Here is a 15,325-nt window from a genome sequence, read left to right on the forward strand (position 1 = left end):
TACAGTGTTTACTGTGGCATTGGCTATGCCAATTAGCGACAAAGAGGCTTGTAACGTAAACTTTTGCTTGCAACTTAAAGCATAACAATGAGCCAAGAGAGCTTGTATCTCAAAACACTCTTTTAAGTCGATATACAACTACTAAAAATAATTGCACTGTAGATTTATTGCTCAATCTATTAAAGCTCTGTTACTTGGGAGTTTTCCTTAAAAGCAATCTGTGACTGCAGTACTATGCCTCGGACTGTGTGGGAAACGGTCTTGGAAACCATGGATCGTCTCTGCAGCTCTTGAACTTTCCAGGTATGCACATGTCTTCTTTGTAATATGGTTGTAGCTGAAAAAGGTAATGGAATAGAATATAGTTTTATTGTCATTATTGCAGTGAACAGGTTCAAAGAACAACGAAATTGGAGCAGATCCCCTAAGGTGCATATACAATATGGTAATATAAATAGTAAAAAAAGATCGAAATAAGAGATGAATATGTATATTTATATCCACACATGCATATGAATATATATATATATATATATATATATATATTTATATATATATATATATATACATATATATATACACACACATACATATAACGTTATTGCACATTGTAGTCCGAAAAAATAAAAGACCTGACACATGAGGACGTGATGGACATATTGTGCTCAGCCCGAGGGTAGAGTTGTAGGTGGCAGTGCCCGGGGTGGAATGGGTCTTTCAGGATGCTCTGTGCTTTCCTGAGACAGCAGGAGCTGTACAGGTCAGCCAGGGAGAGGAGGGCGCATCCGATGATCTTCTGGGCGGTCTTTATGACCCTCTGGACCGCCGTTCTCTCTGCGGCCGTGCAGCTGCTGAACCACACGCAGATGCAGTAGGTCAGGATGCTCTCAATGGAGCACCGGTAGAAGGACACCAGCAGTTCCTGTGAGAGGTGGTTGTTCCTGAGTATTGTCAGAAAGTGCAGTCTCTGGTGTGCCTTCTTGATGGTAGCCGTGGTGTTGGTGCTCCAGGATAGGTCGTCGGCCAGGTGGACTCCCAGGAAGCGGAAGTCGGAGACCCTCTCCACGCAGTCATCGCTGATGATCAGGGGCAGGATGTCCGTTTTATTCCTCCTGAAGTCTATGACCAGCTCCTTGGTCTTGGAGGTGTTCAGGGCCAGGTTGTTGACTTTGCACCAATCAGACAGCTTTTCCACCTCATCCCGATATGCAGCCTCGTCACCCTCCGAGATGAGCCCCACTACGGTGGTGTCATCCGCAAATTTGAGGATGGAGTTGCTGGAGTGGGCAGGTGTGCAGTCGTATGTGTAGAGGGAGTAGAGAAAGGGGCTCAGCATGCAGCCTTGTGGAAAGCCGGCGCTGAGGTACAGGCTCGATGACATGTGGCGACCCAACTGCACCCACTGGGGGCGGTTGGATAAAAAGTCCTTAATCCACATCTACATGGAGTTTGATAGACCCAGGTCTGACAGTTTGGACACCAGTCTATCCATCCATCCATCCATCCATCCATCATCTTCCGCTTATCCGAGTTTGGGTCGCGGGGGCAACAGCCTAAGCAGGGAAACCCAGACTTCCCTCTCCCCAGCCACTTCGTCTAGCTCTTCCCGGGGGATCCCGAGGCGTTCCCAGGCTCACGGGGAAGACCCAGGACACGTTGGGAAGACTATGTCTCCCGGCTGGCCTGGGAACGCCTCGAGGAAGAGAAAGAGAGGAATAGACACCAGTCTATGCCGAACTATAATCCACAAAAAGCAGCTTCCCCTACATATATAGACAGGCTGTGGAAGAACTTTGACCTACACAAATACCGTAGAAAACTTTGAGGTTATTCTTTAATTGAGTCATCTATCAAGACACTATTTATGAGTCTTTATATTTTTCTGAAGGGCAAACACTATTAGACCTGCTCAGTGGCCTTGTGGTAGAGTGTCGTGAGTTGAAACTCCAGCCGAGTCATACCAAAGACTATGAAAATGGGACCCATTACCTCCCTGCTTGGCACTCAGGTTGGAAATGGGGGTTAAATCACCAAATGATTCCCAAGTGTGGCAACCGCTGCTGCTCACTGCTCCCCTCACCTCCCAGGGGGTGAGACAAGGGGATGGGGCAAACGCAGAGAGTAATTTCACCACACCTCGTGTGTGTGTGTGACTATATGTGGTACTTTAACTTTATTAAGTCACAATGTGTTCAAGTGTAATTATCTGAATTCATTGTCATTTCTTGACAAACAGGATATTTAGAACCAGCTCGGCCACATTGTGCAGGTATTACAATTGCTGGAAACCAATGATTAAATATTATTTTCACCCCGCCTTCCGCCCGATTGTAACTGGGATAAGCACCAGCGACCCCAGTGGGAATAATAAAATGGATGGATGGATAATTTAACTAATGATTGTAAACTATTTTGCAACTGAAATCCAGTTTGATAAAATAGATTGAGCGTTAATGTTTACTGCAACTGAATCCAAACGCAACAACATTGTGCTGGGGTTTCATTGTCATGAAGTCATCAGTGAATACCTCGGCCTTTTGTTATTCTTTGTGATCCTTCTTTGGTAATTCCTCAGCTCACATACAGTATATGTCATAATAGCTTTATTTTCTCCATTAAAGGTGTTGATTGCTATCTCCTTTTTAAAGTTTTTGTGTGATTTTTACATGGCATTGAGGTAATTATTTGATTCTCTGTTGATTTTAATTATTTAAGACATCCAAATTCCTGACATTTCGTTAGTTTATTTGAACAGTTTTAAATAACAGGCAATTATTAACGAACATAGTCACAAAAGTGATCAAATAGGAGTAGTTAATAACAATGAACCACTTTTCATTGTTTTACTTAAATCTCTATATACTTTGTAATCTGTGTGTTAAATATGAGTTGTTCTGAAGAACTGGTTAAGTTCAATTATTTAGTCTTCAACTATGCAACAAAAAAGACAAGCAAAAAAATCACGACAGTGATCAGTTAGCAAAGCACACCATTATGTACTTCCATTACTAAAGCTCTGACCATCTTGGCCATATTGACTTAATTAGACATCCAAAAGATTACACTTATATGTGTAATGTATGCACCTGCGAGAGTTGTTTTCTTTTTAAAAACACACATCGAAAATCACACGTTGTATGAAAGACACTTCTTGATTTGTACTGAAGTAGAACCTCTCCATCTGCCTGCAGCGTTGCGCTGCCTCCATCATGCAACATACTATCTGCACATGTGTTACTGTGCGTAGGAAGAATGCTTACGTGTAAAACCCTGATTGGTCATTTCGGGGCTATTTGACTTATCTGCAATGCAAACTAAACGTGAAGAAATGTTCAAATAGCTCCAAGGGCAGCTGACTTTGAACTCAGACAAACTGTTTTACCATTGTTTTGCTTTCTTTTTAGTGTTCTGTTTTAATTTTTTTACTACCATGAATTGATTAACATGGACCCCGACTTAAACAAGCTGAAAAACTTATTCGGGTATTACCATTTAGTGGTCAATTGTACGGAATATGTACTGCAACCCCAAAGGGAATAAGCAGTAGAAAATGGATGGATGGATGTACTGTACTGTGCAATCTACTAATAAAAGTCTCAATCAATCAATCAAATATCTAGCTTATTTTTCATTTTATAATTATCTCTCACATGTATGAAACAATTTGAGCAGCACAAACAACAGGAGATGAGTTACTATATTTGTCTGGGTATGCAAAGGTATTAGCCAAGGGCAACATTTTAATGAGTGTGAGTCACATATTGGCATCTCATACCTTTGATAAATATGTTGCTTACGTACATAAGCACGTCAGGATGTCATTCTTCTTAGAATCGGATGTAAAAGATGTTGACGACTGACATGAAACTGCCTCTCTTCTTTCCTGTCTAGCTTTGCGGTGCTCCATGAGAAGAAGTTTGACAACAGATGGGAGAGGGAAGAGATGAGAAGGAGAACCTTTATTTTGCTCTACTACCTTGTTCGTTCTCCGTTTTATGACATATATTCAGAGTAAGTATGTTTTAGGCCATTCAACACAAATGGAACTAGAAAATGATTTGGTGAGCACAGACCTCCTTGGCTTAACCTGCCAATAGTAAAAAAGAACAAAAAATCCTGAATTCAGACAATGATTCGGATTACCCCAAAATGTAATCACTTTTTCCTCATCCGATTTGTGACATTTCATAAAAGTTTAATCACAACGTGCCCACAACTGTTTTACTATCTAAAGCGGAACGAAAGAAAGTCTGAAAGTGAAACCAGTGCCTCTTGCTTTTATACAAAGAAGTTTAGGCTTCAACGTAGTCATAAGGTAATGTTGACATTATCTGGATCAACCCCAAAATGTAATGACTTTTTCTTTATGCCATTTCATATATAAACCCCGTTTTCATATGAGTTGGGAAATTGTGTTAAATGTAAATATAAACAGAATACAATGATTTGCAAATCATTTTCATACCATATTCAGTTGAATATGGTATGAAGACAACATATTTGATGTTCAATCTGATAAACATTTTTTTTTTTGCAAATAATCAGAAGCTTTAGAATTTGATGCCAGCAACACGTGACAAAGAAGTTGGGAAAGGTGGCAATAAATACTGATAAAGTTGAGGAATGCTCATCAAACACTTATTTGGAACATCCCACAGGTGTGCAGGCTAATTGGGAAGAGGTGGGTGCCATGATTGGGTAAAAAAACAGCTTCCCAAAACATGTTCAGTCTTTCACAAGAAAGGATGGTGCGAGGTACACCCCTTTGTCCACAACTGCGTGAGCAATTAGTCAAACAGTTTAAGAACGAAGTTTCTCAAAGTGCAATTGCAAGAAATTTAGGGATTTCAACATCTACGGTCCATAATATCATCAAAAGGTTCAGAGAATCTGGAGAAATCATTCCACGAAAGCGGCATGGCCGGAAACCAACATTGAATGACCATGACCTTCGATCCCTCAGACGGCACTGTATCAAAAACCGACATCAATCTCTAAAGGATATCACCACATGGGCTCAGGAACACTTTTAGATAACCACTGTCACTAAATCTAACACAATTTCCAAACGCATATGGAAACGGGGTATGTATTTGCTGAAATGTTGATCTAAATCTGCCTATTACTCTTCGAGCTATTGATAGCGGAATGAAACAAACAAATCTAACCTTCTTGTCTGTCATCGGCAACTGTTTCTGCTGGGCAACACAAACATTCACACAAAAGGATTAAAGCTTGTAGCGTAAACAAAAGGTGACGTAGTATAAATGATCCGGATCGGTCCAAAATCTAACGAATTGTTCCTTATCCCATTTCAGACACTTGCCAAAAGTTGCAACATAATCCACCCACACATCTTCGTGTTAAGTGTGCTAACTAACTGACAATCCCCGGCGATTGAATATCATTCTGGCGGAGCTGATAAATGGAATTCTCAAAATATATAATTAAGCTAAAAGTGATATATGCCTTGCTAAAATTTGGAGTGAAAGTTTATGTTTGTTACATGTGAATGTTCTGGCTTAAACTGGTGCATAAAAGGCATATACGTTAGGGAGATATATTGACCATACGATATGAAATCTGCTCTCAAGCCCCCATGCAACTCAGAGGTCACGCAATTGTCATTTCCTGTTGTCTGACTAATTCAGGAGTGCGCAGCTTCAGAGTATAATTTTCAACATACACCAATTTTAATCAAGATCAGACCCTGTTTATGGAGTTAAGTAATTAACGTTTACATTTTCTGCTGACTCGTCAGACTAACTTTTAAAGTCTGTCCCTAAACCCTGACCACATCCTATGGCGTAAGCTAAAATCATTTATAATTTGTCATCACCCATCAGTCTAGTATCCCAGATTTTGATCTGGGCTCATTTTGTCTCAACTCCTTAAATGATAACTACACTTTATTTATTTTTCCCTATCATTCACAATATTTATGCATGTTCTTCTTTTTTTTAATGCATTCAAAGTAGTAAATAAATACAACAAAAGTCTGCTTATAATGGAGCCTATGGCGTCGCTCTATTCTAAAGGCCTTAGAAACAACCAAACGTCTTGTTGTATGTACATGCTGTAAGTATATACTTTACATAATGTAGAAACGGGCGCAATCATAATAGCATGTAATATTTACGTATTTTACTCTTTTATTTATTTATTTATTTATTTATTTTGTCCTGTCCATCCACGCAGGCAAATCATATTGTTGATGAAGATGAACATATCTGCTGTACATAATTACTTTACAAAAGAGAAGTGCGGGGTACTTCTCTTGTTGTCTTATTTGTATATCACTTTATTAAAAATGTATATAAATGTTTGGCGCAGCTGGACCAAAGCAGGAGGGGATAGAAAGAAGAAAAAAAAGGAAGACAAAGGGGGCAATTGCGGGGACAGAAGGGGAATAAGACAAAGAGACAAAAAACAAGAGCTTCTGCGAAACGCATATCAAGGCTTGCTTCCTGAAATGATGACGTGTGAAGCCTCGCTGCCAGGCTGTACCATGTGACCGCTTTGGGGTGAAGGTCAGATGTTGCCGGGAGATTCGACAACTCAAAAACCGGCCAAACACCAGTGAAAATGTGAGCTTTTAAGAGTTGTGGCCGGTATGAATCTCTATAAAGAATAAAAAATAGTTTTTAAAATGCCAATAGAATCAAAAAATGACGGTAAACTTAATGGAAACCAGTTACCGCTTTCTTATGAATACTAAATAACTAACTTGTGCATGTCAAATCTGCAGATCATTGGAAGTGTAATGGTTCGCACACATGACTTTCATGCCACATGACGTTGGTTTTATACCCGACAACGTCGGATCTTGAAATTGTTTATCACTGTAAACATTACGTTTAATAAAGTACCACATTCTGAATAGCGGTAGGAAATGGATGGATTCTGTATTTACTCTTTTTTTAACCAGCCACCAGAATTCAATTGCTGGAGGGGTTTTGTCAAGAAAAAAAAAATCCCTTAAAACTAAAATGAAATAAATCTCCTCTGTTCTATACATCACCGTCCAAGTTACATTCTATTGTCATTTTCCTCTTTATGCCATTTGCTCAAGGTAATAAAAAAAATCATACAAGCTGCCCTATCATATGACTCTACCATGTTGGCAAAATACAAACACACAATATAGCAATATAACACATAAAGCCTTTTATTATACTTGTGTTACCGTATTTTTCGGACTATAAGTCGCAGTTTTTGTCATAGTTTGGCCAGGGGTGCGACTTATACTCGGGAGCGACTTATGTGTGAAATTGTTAACACGTTACCGTAAAATATCAGATAATATTATTTAGCTCATTCCTGTAAGAGACTAGACGTATAAGATTTTATGGGATTTAGCAATTAGGAGTGACAGATTGTTTGGTAAACGTATAGCATGTTCAATATGTTATAGTTATTTGAATGACTCTCACCATAATATGTTACGTTAACATACCAGGCACCTTCTCAGTTGGTTATTTATGAGTCATATAACATACACTTATTCAGCCTGTTGTTCACTATTCTTTATTTATTTTAAATTGCATTTCAAATGTATATTCTTGGTGTTGGGTTTTATCGAAAAAAATTTCCCCCAAAAATGCGACATATAGAAGTTTTTTTTTTTCCTTCTTCATTATGCATTTTCGGCAGGTGCGACTTATACTGCGGAGCGACTTACACTCCGAAAAATACGGTAATTTAACTAGCTAAACCATTCGGTCAAACATTTACTGTAAGTCACTGTCTTTTCCAAGAGCCAGGACAGACGCAAGAATTCAGTGCATTACACATTTTGTGGTTAAATTACAGCTATTTGTAATCATACATTTGAGCAGAAGATGATGTCTTGTGCTGAAGCATGCATTGAAGCTTCCAGAATTACTTGAACCAACCTAATGAGGTTTCCTCTGACAATCACCAGTTAATATTTAAGTCACAAAATGTAAATGGATTATTGTTGGCGCTTTTTGGATGGTTATTTGTTGGGTTTTATGGTCTGAATAAAACGCATGAGACGCAATGATACATGGCTACCATTGGCTCCATTGTTAGAAGACTTTTATTTATGTGTATCTAGAAGTTACAACATTAATTAAAAACGTGTGTGCTTGTCTCTCATAAATGTTGTGAAATATGACCAATTAAAAGAAAAAAGTGCAGTTCCCCTTTAGGTTGAAGAAATAAACAAGTTTGCGGTTATCAGTATTGGTCTCGACAAGCATGAAGTTATCTGTATGGGTTTGGAAAAAATATCCGTCAGCCAGAAAATAAATGATAGTCTTTGCAATCTTTTATTATCTTCTTTCGTCATTTCAAACCAAAATCATTCAGAAAATGTAGCCCAGGTAGGAATAATTTGACCTAACTGTATTCATGCAACAGTTTTTCTTTGTTTAATGTCTTTTCGGGGTTTTATTGTGTATTGTGCACAATTATAAAATTGGAATCTGATTAATTATGACAGTATTGATAAAAATTGTTTTCCAAAGCCCACATAGGCTTGTCTTCCCGCAAGAGTTCTGTCCACTCTATATGGATACTATATCGTCAGTGTTTCCTATTCATTTATTTTTTTTGTGGAATAAATTCATATTTGGGCCCCTTTGTGTTCGCCCTCGCTCATCAACAAATGACAATGTAATGGGACTGTCGCTGTGTGTGCTGTACTTCCACTTACAAACACAGCTCTTACACACCTGCTTTGCCAAAGAGAAGACGCAGCAGAAGGGTTCTATTGTACCACAACTAAGATGTGATATTTATTGTGGAGGGAATCTGCATTAAACGTTGAATTGTGGAGCCCCTACTTGGAACATATACAATACTGCAGTGGTTCTCAACCTTTTTTTTAGTGATGTACCCCCTGTGAATATTTTTTTAATTCAAGTACCCCCTAATCAGAGCAAAGCCTTTTTGGTTGAAAAAAAGAGATAAAGAAGTAAAATACAGCACTATGTCATCAGTCTCTGATTTATTAAATTGTATAACCGTGCAAAATATTGCTCATTTGTAGTGATCTTTCTTGAACGATTTGGAAAAAAAGATATCAAAATAACTAAAACAATCCCCAAAGAGGGCACTTTAAGTTGATGATTATTTCTATGTGTAGAAATCTTTATTTATAATTGAATCACTTGTTTATTTTGTTGAAAAATAGATAAAAATAGATAATAGATATCCATCTGGATTCATGAACTTAATTCTAAACATTTCTTCACAAAAAAAAGAAACCTTTAACATCAATATTTATTTATGGAACATGTCCACAAAAAAAATTAGTTGTCAACACTGAATATTGCATTGTTGCATTTCTTTTCACAGTTTATGAACTTACATACCTATTTTGTTGCAGTATTATTCAATAAAAATGTTTATCAAGGATTGTTGAATTGTTGCTATTTTTAGAATATTTAAAAAAAAAACTCACATACCCCTTGGCATACCTTCAAGTAACCCCAGGGGTACATGTACCCCCATTTGAGAACCACTGCAATACTGGGTTGCATTTAATTGATAATATTGCTGATAGAATGAGGAAAAAATTATCACAATAGTCATTGAGCCCAACTCAACTACTGGTCAGATACAGTCTGTCTTTACCTGGATGAATGTTGTTTTTCTCTTTGCAAATAATATCTCGCAAATATTAAAAAGAATGTTCCTTCATTTGCAGGGATAAGATTGTTTTCCTGCTGCGACTTCTGGCCAATCACGTGCCAGGAATAGGCCTTGTCGCACGTAAGTACTCTTCACTCACGTGTTTGCTTATTATTATTATTATTTTTTTGTCCTGTCCAGCAACTCAGGCAAATAATACAGTTGATGTAGATGCCCATATTGGCTGTACATATTTACTTTACAAAAGAGAAGTGTGGGATACTTCTCTTGTTGCCTTATTTGTGTTTGACTTTATGAATAGATATATTCAATGTTTGGCACAGCTGTGCGTTACAGAACGAGGACATCAAGGAAGACAGAGGGTGAAATTGCGGGAACAAAAGCGGGATAAGACAGAGAGACAACAACAAGCGAACAGCATCAGCAAATACGATATGTAAAAATATGATACGAAAAGGGATGGCAAAGAAGCAGTTAGTGAAGTAAATATTAACAGACATGACAGTGAACATTATTGCACTACAAATGTAGCAGTAGAAATAGCACTATTAATATTGAGTAATAACAATAACTACCTTTATTATCAGCAATACAATTGTCTCAAATGCAACAATACATATATGTAATGATAACTTCAATTACAAAAGAAAGCAATAAATGGAGGGGTAGAAAGAGAAGCGAACAATCTACAAGGTATTAACCTTGTAGATTGTTATAGTAACAATAGGTTAAGCTTTGTCAGTATGTCGTGTGCTACCCAGTTTCCCATTGGGGAACAACAATATATATGTAAGGAAACGTGATTATATGCATGAGTGTATGTATGCATATGTGCTTGTATATGTATGGTACTATGTGTATATGTAGGTTTTACAGTGAATAGTGTGGGTGTATGTACCGTGAGTGTGTATGTATGTACTGTGTATGTGTCTGCGTAGGTACTTATGTATATGTGTAAGTACCAATGTGTGCGCGTATGTATGTATTAATGAATGAATATATGTATGTCTGTACAAACGCTGTTTCTATAGGAGTTGGGAAATTATGTTTGATGTAAATATAAACTGAATACAATGATTTGCAAATCATTTTCAACCCATATTCAGTTGAATATGCTACGAAGACAACATATTTGATGTCCAAACTGATAAACATTTTTTTTTTTTGCAAATCATGAACTTTAGAATTTGATGCCAGCAACACGTGTCAAAGAAGTTGGGAAAGGTGGCAATAAATACTAATAAAGTTGAGGAATGCTTATCAAACACTTATTTGGAACATCCCACAGGTGTGCAGGCTAATTGGGAACAGGTAGGTGCCATGATTGGGTATAAAAACAGCTTCCCAAAAAATGCTTAGTCTTTCACAAGAAAGGATGAGGCGAGGTACACCCCTGTGTCCACAACTACCTGAGCAAATAGTCAAACAGTATAAGAACAACTTTTCTCAAAGTGCAACTGCAAGAAATTTAGGGATTTCAACATCTACAGTCCATAATATCATCAAAATGTTCAGAGGATCTGGAGAAATGACTCAAATTTAGGGATTTCAACATCTACGGTCCATAATATCGTCAAAAGGTTCAGATAATCCGGAGAAATCACTCCACGTAAGCGGCATGGCCGGAAACCAACATTGAATGACCGTGACCTTCGATCCCTCAGACTGCATTGTATCAAAAACCGACATCAATCTCTAAAGGAAATCACCACATGGGCTCAGGAACACTTCAGAAAACCACTGTCACTAAATACAGTATGTCGCTACATCTGTAAGTGCAAGTTAAAGCTCTACTTTGCAAAGCGAAAGCCATTTATGAACAACATCCAGAAACGCCGCTGGCTTCTCTGGGCCCGAGATCATCTAAAATGGACTGATGCAAAGTGGAAAAGTGTTTGGTCTGAGAAGTCCACGTTTAAAATTGTTTTTGAAAATATTCGACATCATGTAATCCAGACCAAAGGGGAAGCGAACTTTCCAGACTGTTATCGACGCAAAGTTCAAAAGCCAGCATCTGTGATGGTTTGGGATGCATTAGGTGAATTTCCCAATCAATAAAGTACTTTCTACTCTATTCTATTCTAGTGCCCAAGGCATAGGTAACTTACACATCTGTGAAGGCACCATTCATACTGAAAGGTACATACAGGTTTCGGAACAACATATGCTTCCATCTAAGCGTCGTCTTTTTCATGGACGCCCCTGCTTATTTCAGCAAGTCAATGCCAAGCCACATTCAACACGTGTTAAAACAGCGTGGCTGCGTAAAAAAAGAGTGTGGGTACTTTCCTGGCCCGCCTGCAGTCCAGACCTGTCTCCCATTGAAAATGTGTGGTGCATTATGAAGCGTAAAATACGACAGCGGAGACCCCGGACTGTTGAACGACTGAAGCTCTACATAAAACAAGAATGGGAAAGAATCCACTTTCAAAGCTTCAACAATTACTTTCCTCAGTTCCCAAACATTTATTGAGTGTTGTTAAAAGAAAAGGTGATGTAATACAGTGGTGAACATGCCCTTTCCCAACTACTTTGGCACGTGTTGCAGCCATGAAATTCTAAGGTTATTAGTATTTGCAAAAAAAAATAAAGTTTGTGAGTTTCAACATCAAATATCTTGTCTTTGTAGTGCATTCAATTGAATATGGGTTGAAAATTATTTGCAAGTCATTGTATCCATCCATTACCTACCGCTTATTCCCTTTGGGGTCGCGGGGGGCGCTGGTGCCTATCTCAGCTACAATCGGGCGGAAGGCGGTGTACACCCTGGACAAGTCGCCACTTCATCGCAGGGCCAACAAAAGGGAATAAGCGGTAGAAAATGGATGGATGGATACATACACACATACTGTATACATTTCTCATATACACTTTCACATACACACACACACACTTGCATGCATGCATACATATATACATACACACACACACTCGTACATAAACAAACAAATGCATACACAGGCCAGCGGGGCAGCGATCCAGCCCGGAGCCCACTCTCCACCAACTACCAGCCAATGGGGCACGGACCCAGCCCAACATGAAGAGAATCCCTGCGCAACGCCACACAAACTGGAAGTGAAGACGTGTTTGCTTTTCAAACACACAAAATATTGTGAACAATCCGTAAAACGAAGTAGCATTCTCACCCATGTGTGGAATGTTGAGGATGCACAAGAACCTTTATCTATCCCACTTTGGAGAAATTCCTCAGTTGCGGTACAAAATTAACATGAATTAGGAACAGGACAACAATACACGTGGCTGAATACAAAAATCAATCAATCAATCAATTAATGTTTATTTATAAACATAAAAGTGTCGCAAAGGGCTGCACAAACCACAACACAAACCACAACGACATCCTCGATAGAGCCCACATAAGGGCAAGGAAAACTCACACCCAGTGGGACGTCGGTGACAGTGACAATGATGACTATGAGAAACTTTGGAGAGGACCGCATACGTGGGCAACCTCCCCACTTAAGACATCATATTACAGTATAGTACATGGTAATTGGGATTTGTTATATATTGCATATCAATCAATCAATCAATGATTATTTATATAGCCCTAAATCATTAGTGTCTCGAAGGGTTGCACAAACCACGACATCCTCGGTAGAGCCCACATAAGGGCTAGGAAAACTCACCCAGTGGGACGTCAGTGACAATGCTGACTATGAGAAACCTTGGAGGGGACCGCATATGTGGGCAACCCCCCCCCCTCTAGGAGAACCGAAGGCAATGGATGTCGAGCGGGTCTAACATGATACTGTGAAAGTTCAATCCATAGTGGATCCAACACAACCATGAGAGTCCCGTCTAAAGTGGATCCAACACAGCAGAAAGAGTCCCGTCCACAGTGGTGCCAGCAGGAAACCACCCCAAGCGGAGGCGGATCAGCAGCGCAGAGATGTCCCAGCCGATACACCGGCGAGCGGTCCATCCTGGGTTCCGGCTCTGTACGAGCGGTCCATAATGGGTCCCGACTCTGGACAGCCAGCACCTCATCCATGGCCACCGAACAGAGGAGAAAAAGAAAAGAAACGGCAGATCAACTGGTCTAAAAAGGGAGTCTATTTAAAGGCTAGAGTATACAAATGAGTTTTAAAGTGAGACTTAAATGCTTCTACTGAGGTAGCATCTCGAACTGTTACCGGGAGTGCATTCCAGAGTACTGGAGCCCGAACGGAAAACGCTCTATAGCCCGCAGACTTTTTTTGGGCTCTGGGAATCACAAATAAGCCGGAGTCCTTTGAACGCAGATTTCTTGCCGGGACATATGGTACAATACAATTGGCAAGATAGGCTGGAGCTAGACCGTGTAGTATTTTATATGTAAGTAGTAAAACCTTAAAGTCACATCTTAAGTGCACAGGAAGCCAGTGCAGGTGAGCCAGTACAGGCGTAATGTGATCAAACTTTCTTGTTCTTGTCAAAAGTCTAGCAGCCGCATTTTGTACCAACTGTAATCTGGGGAGACCCGAAAATAGTACGTTACAGTAATCGAGGCGAGACGTAACAAACGCATGGATAATGATCTCAGCATCATTAGTGGACAAATTGGAGCGAATTTTAGCGATATTACGGAGATGAAAGAAGGCCGTTTTAGTAACGCTTTTAATGTGTGACTCAAAGGAGAGAGTTGGGTCGAAGATAATACCAAGATTCTTTACCGAGTCGCCTAGTTTAATTGTTTGGAATGGAAAGAGTTCAAAAGTAATACAAAAGAAGTATGGAAATGCAAAGTAATGAATACTATCGCTGTAGTAACGTACAAACTGGATTGTGCGCATAGGAGTATCTTTTTCACTTTTGATACGATACTGATAAGATAAAGCAGTGATTCTCAAACTGTGCACATGAGCCCCATCTAGTGGAACGCCAAATAATCACCTAATTTAATATTCAAAAGCAATGTTAGTTTATAAACTATGTGTAATGTTTCAGTGGCCAAAAATATTAAATATATTTGTTAAATATAATCTCTGCCTTTTTTAAATGAATATTTAGGCCTACTACGCTACTGTATTGTAATGTTGGTCATTATGGTGGTACTTGGAGAGCCAAGTGTTTTCCAGGTGAACAACATTTGAGAACCACTGCAATACAGGATTGGATAGGATCAGATCGGACTGTCCTTATTTAGTCCATAATGGGAACATTATGGGAGAAATAGAGTCAATCCTATCCTATATCCCAGTGGTTCTCAACCTTTTTTCAGTGATGTACCCCCTGGGATCATTTTTTTAATTCAAGTACCCCCTAATCAGAGCAAAGCATTTTGGTTGGAAAAAAAAAAGAGATAAAGAAGTAAAATACAGCATTATGTCATCAGTTTCCGATTTATAAAATTGTATAACAGTGCAAAATATTGCTCATTTGTAGTGGTCTTTCTTGAGATATTTGGAAAAAAAGATATTAAAATAACTAAAAACTTCTTGAAAATAGTTGAATCAATTATGAATAATGATTTCTACACATAGAAGTAATCAACTTAAAGTGCCTTCTTTGGGGATTGTAATAGAGATCCATCTGGCTTCATGAATTTAATTCTAAACATTTCTTCTCAAAACAAAAAATCTTTAACATCAATATTTACTGAACATGTCCACTGAATATTGCATTGTTGCATTTTTTTCACAGTTTATGAACTTACATTCATATTTTGTTGAAGTATTATTCAATAAATATATTTATAAAT

The 15,325-nt window shown here is 38.7% G+C and overlaps 1 protein-coding gene across 1 annotated transcript in view; it reads left to right on the forward strand.

Annotated features, from left to right (window-relative positions):
* pex16 (peroxisomal biogenesis factor 16) overlaps positions 1 to 15,325 on the forward strand; it is a 64,828-nt gene that overhangs the window by 39,858 nt on the left and 9,645 nt on the right. The window contains exons 8-10 of the mRNA XM_061887735.1: positions 231 to 303; positions 3,892 to 4,011; positions 9,677 to 9,741. Coding sequence (XP_061743719.1) covers positions 231 to 303; positions 3,892 to 4,011; positions 9,677 to 9,741 — 258 coding nt within the window. The remainder of the gene's footprint in view (positions 1 to 230; positions 304 to 3,891; positions 4,012 to 9,676; positions 9,742 to 15,325) is intronic.

The sequence above is a fragment of the Nerophis ophidion genome, linkage group LG25 (assembly GCF_033978795.1).
Source record: "Nerophis ophidion isolate RoL-2023_Sa linkage group LG25, RoL_Noph_v1.0, whole genome shotgun sequence".
Taxonomy (NCBI): Eukaryota; Metazoa; Chordata; class Actinopteri; order Syngnathiformes; family Syngnathidae; genus Nerophis; species Nerophis ophidion.